We start from the raw sequence: 8353 nt of genomic DNA on the forward strand, positions 1-8353 counted from the left end.
AAGTATGTAAATGGATACAGACAGGGAAGCAAACACAAGATGTACGTGGTTCACCTAGATTGGCTACGTCCACGGAGTAGAAGAATTCTCATTAATTGTGAAGGGTTTACACAAGTACATAGGTTCTCTCCTTTAGTGAGTATAAGTGAATGATTTAGTACAAATGACCTTCGGAAATATTGTGAGAGAATGATCTCTATTTATAGAAGAGAGTTTCTAGTTTCATTCTGACATTGACACGTGTCGTGTTGTGATTGGCTTCTGATGTTGACACATGTCGTGCTATGATTGGCTTCTGATGCGTTGTGATTGGCTTCCTGGTTGGAGGGAAACTCTTCTGGGTCCTTGACGATATAACGTTGACCGATGCTCAGTAGTTTCGGGATTGGTCAAGTATGGTACAAACAGATTTGTTCCTCATTGGTTTGATATGTGCATAATCTTTTCTTTTGTGATTTTAAATATACGGGTTAGTTTTTATGATGATACTTGGCTTATTCCATTAGAAATAGGCATTCCTACGTGCATTTCAATCGCAAATTGACATGTGTATTTTGATGAGTTATTTATATATATGCGTCAAACTGTGATTTGCAAGAATGAATAATGACTCATTCTTAAGATGGTGCCCAACAATGTCCTAATGTTTTTTTTTTCTTTGATCAAAACAATGTCCTAATGTTTATGTGTCAGACTATGACTCATACCTAAAGAGAATATTCCTTACATATGAACAGTCAAGCATGTTCGGAGGGTAGTTAAGAGAATAGTCAATTAAGCTTTTAAAAGAGGTCATTGTTTGATGAGCGCATATGTACGTGTATATCAATATTTGGGATAATGGAAATACCATGTTTTGATTTTCAAATTAACTAATTAATTTGGTAATTAAGTGTAGATCACTCTAATCCGATTGAAGGTACATCATTAACTAGAAGAATGAAATCATGCAGTCTAATTGGATAGGGTTTGAATAAGTTCGTGCAAGGAATGCATGAGGGAGTTTTACGGCTGCAGTAAGGTTTTCTCTTTGGGCTCCTTCTTTTTTAGTGGCTGAGTCTATTGCGATTCTTAGAGGTTATGAGTTGGGTGCCAAGTTGGGTTTCAGCTCTGTTATCATTGAATCTAATTCTCTTCAAGCGATTTCTTGTTTAAATGGTTCTCTTGAAAATGGCAGTTGGGAGGCTTTCCTCATTTTGGCTAGGGCTCAAAGGTTAGGTGAGGCTTTCCAGAATTGTCGCTGGTCTTGGGTGCCAAGATCAGCCAATATGGCAGCGGTGTCCTTGCGTTTGCTGGTCTTATGGAGATGTGTGATTTTGTGTGGGTTGACAGACCCCCATCTTCGTTAGTGCATGTTTTATGTAATGATGGTCTTCCTTGTCCTCATTAACTTGGTGTGGTGCGTTTGGGGTGACACTTTAACTTAGTTCAAGTGTATGTGGCTTGTATCCTTGCTCACTGCTTTGCTTTGGTTTAGTTTTCGTGGTGTTTGCCTCTGTGTAGGCTTTCTTGCTCTTGTTCGGCTTCTTAGCCCTAGAATGTGTTTTCCTAGTTCTCAAAAAAAAAAAAAAAAAGGTTCGTGCAATTTCTTACCCTAAGGGCCTTAAAAGGCCGGTTTAGAATAATATCCTATGAGCAAAGAAAGTGACTGTGCGCTTACACTCAATGATTAAAATGATCCATAGTGTTTATATTTCTGTGATGCCAGGTTCTAAGGGGTTTGATATTGTATGCCCGAGGGATGCTGGCAAAGGGGGCTGAAGAAAATTGAGATTATCCAAGGTGGTTAATGATGGTGGGAAATGAGTTAAGGATTCGAATTCCTCCAATATAAGTGACAAGGCAAGTGGGACAAACTGAATTTACCTTGTCAACTCAGTACATGCAAGGTAACTTTGCTTCATATAGCTACCTCAGTGATAAATTTTGAGCAAGTAAATGTTGATGGCAAAGTGGCACGTAGGCCATCAAATTGCACATCACATATTAATTAATTAGGTATTGGTATAATGATCTGTATTCTAAACGTTTGAAGAGAGATGTCAAAGTTTGATTTTCCTTACCCCTTTATTAAGGGAATAACTTACATAAAACGAATTTATCATCACGTGGTGTTCCGATTCAGTAGTACATTGTCATCTGGATAAAAATTTGCTCACGGAAATGTATTATTGGACAGAGGATGGCACGTGACTGTGAACACGTTACATATAAGTCATTCTCTTTTTTTTTTAAAGGAAAGCATACAATTTGCTCAAACGTTACTTTATCCCACAAGGCCATATATGTATGTATGTACATACGTACGTATGTATGTTTGAATGTATGTATGTATGTATTTATTTGGGTAAAAAATGGATATTCTGCACAGATTTTTCCCCCTCAAATGTACATGACTTAAATGTTTGTTAGACGCATAATATCAAGCCGAGTTCTAGTGGGTTTGGGCTGTACATTTAGTTTCTGCATCTGCATGCTTTGTATGGGTTAATTTTAGCTTTAGTTTTTGGAATCCAACCAAATTTGGATTCATTTGCTTCTCAAGCACAAATATATATGTATCTACTTTTGACTAATTGGTTACTTAAAAAGCATTTTGTTCCCTTTTCTCTAATTTCCAAATCTCACGAAATTAAAAGAATGTCATGCACGGAGGGAATATGATATGATATTGGATATCTTTTTACATGATTTTGTACAGCCAGACAGACCTTGAAGACGCACTCACAAATCACAATTAGCTCAAATTCGATCGAGGTCGGCATGCAGCAGTGAATTAATGGGAATCGAACTGTTCATATTTTTGAAGCATATTCCCCTGCTGTTTGAATTACACAAAGAATATCCAAATATTATTACACCTTTTTTTTTCTGATTATATAGAGACACACTTTTGGAGTTCCTTTAGGCATCTGATTATCTGGGTAGCATTCAACTTATTGCACTGCTGCATGTGGAGCCAATGTTTAAACTTTTCTGAATATTTAGTTTATGTGCTCAACGGTTTGAAGTTGCATTTTGGCAACTTGTCGCGATGGCAAACACAATATGTACAGTTGCTCGTTTAGTTCTATTAATATTAGATTTGATAGTACTTTTGGACTCCTGAAATCCCTGAATGTGCAAATGCGTGCAGACAAATCTATTGCAAAATGCATTGTTTGAAGAAACCAAAACTCGAAACTTGAAATGGTAGAAAAGCTCTATATAGTGAATTTGCCAAACTTTTGCCAGTTATTAGATCCCTTGGTATGGACGCTGAGAAAAGCACGAGCTAGACATTTTGTACAAGATGACCTGTAAGATCTTTACGAATTTTCAACATCCTGCTACAAACGTGCGGTTCTCCAGTTTGTCTAAAGCATTAATTCTACTAAGAAAATATCAAGTTTAAAAGATACGCTTAATCCTACATTTGTTTACTTATTATATGTACATGTTTGTTTTTTATTTTTTTTTGATAAACGATAGCATTAGTGGATTAAATTGTAAGTTGTTAGAATGAAGGAGAATCGGTAGAAATCGAGCCCACACGGTAGTGCAAAGGCATATTTTGCTTTCACCACCAGTTAAAGCGCTGCATGTTTATATACTTTTATACAAGATCACTTGTATTGGTTTTTAATTTGTAGTACTAATAAGAAAACAGTATTACTAATGCAATTTTGCTCACTGCCCTAAATTAGTGGTGAACATCATCACCGGACTGATTGTTGTTAGTTAAGTATGATTAAATGTATTGCACAAATGTTAAAATTAAACCCGTATAACAGCACTTATGGTCAGAAAAATATATCCGAGGAATCATTGGGATAAGGGTAGCTACACATGCATGCATGGCGCAATTCTGAAAGCTCGCATCTAATGCTTATCTCTTGTACATATAACTTACACAAGATTATGTGGCTTCAAGTGCTGTATAGCTTTAAGTAGCACAAGAATTTAATACCATCCCCTAGCTAGCAAAGACAGCACGATATGGAGGACTTCATGAACTCCAATGGGTAAGAAACCCCATATTATGTTCAACAATCCTAAAAGCAACCCACATTGCACCCCAAAATCTTACACCATCCTCTCAAATAAAAAACCCAATCCTATTCCTTGCCAAGAAGCTCACTCCATTCTTAAATGACAGACAAACCTCACTTCTTTTAATCAAAGAGGAAGAGAATGTCATTAAATAAAAAAGTTATAGCACTGATTGTCACACTCCTTTTTTCTCCCCCTACACATATTTGTTTATTTTTTTGTTATTAAATGAATAAATCAAAGAGAATTCATGGATAAAAATAATCGAGGGTGTAAAAAAAAAAAAAGAATGTGTGTGTCTAAAAATCAATTCTCATATATGATATATCTATCTATGCATGCCCTAAGGTATTGCATTAATTTGGCTATGTAGACTTTTTCAAAACCATCTTATACCTTCTAGGGTTTCATACCATTACTGACCGAAAAGTATAGGATCAAGTTCCCATGTTCATTCTAGATTCCACCTTTTCCCCATAAAGTCCTAGTGGTAGTAGACATGGAAAAACAAGGTAAACATTTCCAAACCTAATCACTTTGCTGATAAATATGAAAACCCTAAACCTATTTATAATTGTGATAAATTCAACCCCCGTCCCCTTCATTATATGAATGCGAGGGTCCAACCAAATTAAACACGAAAGAAAACGAAGATTAGGAAGAAGAAGAAGACAGATGAACATATATAAAGAAAAATGATGTACAAAAGCATATAATAATTTAAGTAATATCTCCACGCCGATATATCTAGGTACAAAGAACGCCATTAAAAGCTCAAAGTCCGTACGAATGAGAACCTGAATGGTACACTAGCTAGCTATTCAGTTAGAGATCGAATTACTTACCATGACAGCAATTAACACATAAAACGACAATTAATATTATATGATCCTTTCAAATCTGCGGTACCATATCCTGAAGAAGTCCATGGTCTTTAAGAAAATTGGAAGCCGAAGAAGAAAACGCGGGTCCTTCCAAAATATCTCTCTCTTGAAGTAAACCAGTAGAAAATGAGGAGATATTAAAAGGACCACCATCAGAACCACCACCGTAAGGGGATGAGCTGATATTCAAAGAAGGGGAGGATTGATACATATAACCATATTGCTGCTGCTGCTGCTGTTGTTGTTGTTGATAGTGACGGTGATGAGGTAAAAACTGCTGAACAGCAAAGGGATTTGATGAAGCCGCAGCAGATATAAACCCAGTAGACTGATCCGGCAGCCGTGCAATTCCCATTGTGCCACGCTGCGTAATGGGACTTGGATGCGTGTGTTGGCCTTCGTATGTGGTGACCACAGTGGAGGGGTCGTCGGACAACCTCTCCACCCTCTTCTTCACACCACAGCCCGCAGTGGTGCAACGATAATAGCTCCTGCGTACACATAACAAACATTACAAAATTAATTAACATTATTAATCATTACGTGCCCCATAAGAATTGAGCGTGAAAAATCAATACACTGAACCAATGAATGAATTTATTTATTTATTTTTTGTTAACAAATTGAATGAATGATTGAAATAGGGGGATGAGAACGAAGGTAAGCGATTTGGAGAGATTTTTGTTTTAAACAACCGGTAATCTACTCTAATTTAATCAAAACTTCAATCTTGGGTGCTGAGAGAGCAAAGTTTTTAGTCAACTTGACTAAGTTCAGGTCTGTTATTCAAGATATTTGAGTTGAGGGTTTTGAGAAAATAATATATACCTGGGATAAGGGCTATTTTTAACAGCTTTTTGGCCGTATTTTCGCCATCGGTAGCCATCATCTAGGTTATCCACCTCACTCTTTGTCATGAACGCAAATCTCGGCTCCCTCTGCCTTTTTTGGTTCTTCTTTTTCGGTTTCAATCTGTTTTTCCATCATCAATCACAAAAATCAGAAAAGGAAACAACAACTTTCAGTGACCCATCAACAAAGAAAAATCAATATCACACAAAAAAGTTGATATTAAAAAGAACGTTAAAAAAAAAAACCAGAAACTATACTAGCTATATGGTAGCTGTCTGCACTATATTAGACAGGACAAAACATACACATAAACCTTAGAAAAAATCAAATGAATAATTAACAAGTAGGTGTTACTGTTTCTGGGTTTTCTCCGGATCTTGCTCATCGGCTTCCTCTTCCTGCAGTTTTGTAATTTGTCCCTCATTATTATTCGCCGCAGCTTCATTTGACGACGAAGAGATCGAAGACGAGTTCGGCGTTGTAGGCGCCGTACTACTATTCAAAATCTCCGAGGTTGTATTAGTAGTAGTAGCACTATCTCTCTCCGGCAGCGCTACTACTGTAGAAGTAGGTGGGAGTGATTGTTGTTGATGGTGGTGTGGTGGCATCATCATGAGCGACGACGTGGTTTGAGTGAAATCGAATAGAGAAGGAGCGTAGTCTGGGATTCCATGCAAGTCCATGAACCCTCCCATAGAAACCTTTTGATCTTCGCCCGAAGATGGCATGTCGAACATGCCGGAAAAAGAAGGAAAGTTGGTCGGAATCTCGTCGGAGAAAACTGTCGAATATTCCATGCCGTTGCTACGATCGGTGGTCTTTAGCTCTTCTTCTCTACCATCCATGGATTGTTTTGAAATCAGAAGCACATATTCCCCATTTGAAGTTGTTCTCCAAGTCTCTCAGATATTGAGATATAAAGAGAGAAAGGAGAGAGAGAGAGAGAGAGAGAGAGAGAGAAATGTACAAAGGAAGATAGAGAGAAAGTGAGTGATATTTTCATTTGCTTTATTTTATAAAACCAAAATATAAAAGAAGAAAAAAAAAAGTTTTCTTATTTTTTGAAAGTGTGAAAGGACTTGGGCAGGGATTTTGGATAACAGCTTGGCTCGGAGACGTTTCTCACCCAAACCGACACGGGTCCGTGGGGTTCCAGCGGACGGGGAACGTCGACGGGACGGTGGCCGATTAACGGGTGCTGCGTGGGCCCCTTCCGGAGCGGAGGAGGGCTCATAGTCGTTTCTAGCCGTGATTTTGACTGGTGCGGAACCGTTTGAGTCAGAAGGAATTTACTCCGTATCACTATATAATGAGTAAATATTTGTATTAAAATATTAATAACTTAAAATATAATCAGGGCACAATAGATAAAAAAGTAGTATTGTATGCTCTTCTATTTTTCATGTCCTGTTTTATATTACTATTTATTTTTATTTTATTATCTTTATAAAAAAAATATAAAATATTGACGTAACTTAATTGTGATCACACAAAACAAAAGAACATGAGAGAGCACGAAAAATGAGACGACAGACAATCCTTGTCAAAAAAAAAAAATCGTGAATGGGGGCTTGGCTTTAACTTTTGCAGGTACACGTGGGCTACCATAAAGGTTTCACTTCTCTGCATGCATGTGCAGCTATCTCGAAACCATTCTTCAAGTTTGTTTCGTGGCTTTGCCTTTTAACTTTCAAACGCCAAATTCTAAAACAATAAAAAATGAAGGATAAATTATATTTTATTTCCTCAAGTGGTAGTCCATTGCAACCTCATACAATATTTTTAAAACATTTCAATCTCATATAATTAATATTATTTCATGAGTAATGTTAGGAAAACTAAATTTGTAAACTAAATAATGTGCCACAATATACATGAACACATTTATCAACATTTAAATAATAAACAAATCATCAATTTTTATGTCTTTTAGTTTCCTCAAACTTGAGCAAGGCTCTTGGTACGCTTTGACCTAGGAAAACATGCATTTAGACTTGAACAAAGGTCATTTCACTACCATGTGTCAACTAAAGGATAAAGGAGTAGCTAGTAAGTCATGTTTACGTACTTGGTTCATTAAATGCGAGAGCGGTGGAGTTTTGAGCCCAAAGACTTTTGGCTCATTGATGGCCAATATAAGAGGGATAAGTACCTCTTGTAATGGGTTGGACACACGAGAGAAAAGAAAAGGATTTTTTTTAGACTATACCGAGCGCTTCTTGTAACCTTTATTCAATATATACGAGCACCTCAATGCATGTAACACATTTTTTAGGAGTGAACTACTTAATCCTTGTTGTCACAGTTCTTATTGTTTTAACCCTTAGCATGCCAAGGGCCGATCGTAGTGGTCTTTGTTAACCTCCCAAATTTGAGAGCTAACATTAGCGAAAAGGAACCACAAAGAAATACAGCACCATCCTCTGATGGTATTACAATTGTCGACCAAGAAGCATTGCAATGAGTCATCTCAAACAAATCCTCATAGTCATTTTTCATGCACGCAAACCACTGGAAAGACTTAATCCAACACCTCAACTATGAACAACAATCGCCCCTCAAAGCTCCGAGTATGACTTACACAA

The 8353-nt window shown here is 37.1% G+C and overlaps 1 protein-coding gene across 1 annotated transcript; it reads right to left on the bottom strand.

Annotated features, from left to right (window-relative positions):
• Window positions 1-4686: 4686 nt before the first annotated feature.
• Window positions 4687-6769, bottom strand: LOC103403524 (probable WRKY transcription factor 48). Its single transcript, XM_008342366.4, has 3 exons — window positions 6123-6769; window positions 5745-5888; window positions 4687-5407 (listed from the first exon to the last, which is right to left on the bottom strand). The coding sequence occupies exons 1-3, from the start codon at window positions 6611-6613 to the stop codon at window positions 4927-4929; spliced, it is 1116 nt and encodes a 371-aa protein (XP_008340588.1). The 5' UTR covers window positions 6614-6769; the 3' UTR covers window positions 4687-4926.
• Between the last annotated feature and the right edge of the window lie 1584 nt (window positions 6770-8353).

This window comes from Malus domestica, chromosome 16 (assembly GCF_042453785.1).
Source record: "Malus domestica chromosome 16, GDT2T_hap1".
Classification (NCBI taxonomy): domain Eukaryota; kingdom Viridiplantae; phylum Streptophyta; class Magnoliopsida; order Rosales; family Rosaceae; genus Malus; species Malus domestica.

Coding starts and splice junctions, on each gene's coding strand:
- LOC103403524 (XM_008342366.4), bottom strand. CDS start 6,613: ATGGATGGTAGAGAAGAAGAGCTAAAGACCACCGATCGTAGCAACGGC. Junction 5,889..6,122: donor CCGGAGAAAACCCAGAAACA/GTAACACCTACT, acceptor ATGGAAAAACAG/ATTGAAACCGAAAAAGAAGA. Junction 5,408..5,744: donor AAAAATAGCCCTTATCCCAG/GTATATATTATT, acceptor ATGTGTACGCAG/GAGCTATTATCGTTGCACCA.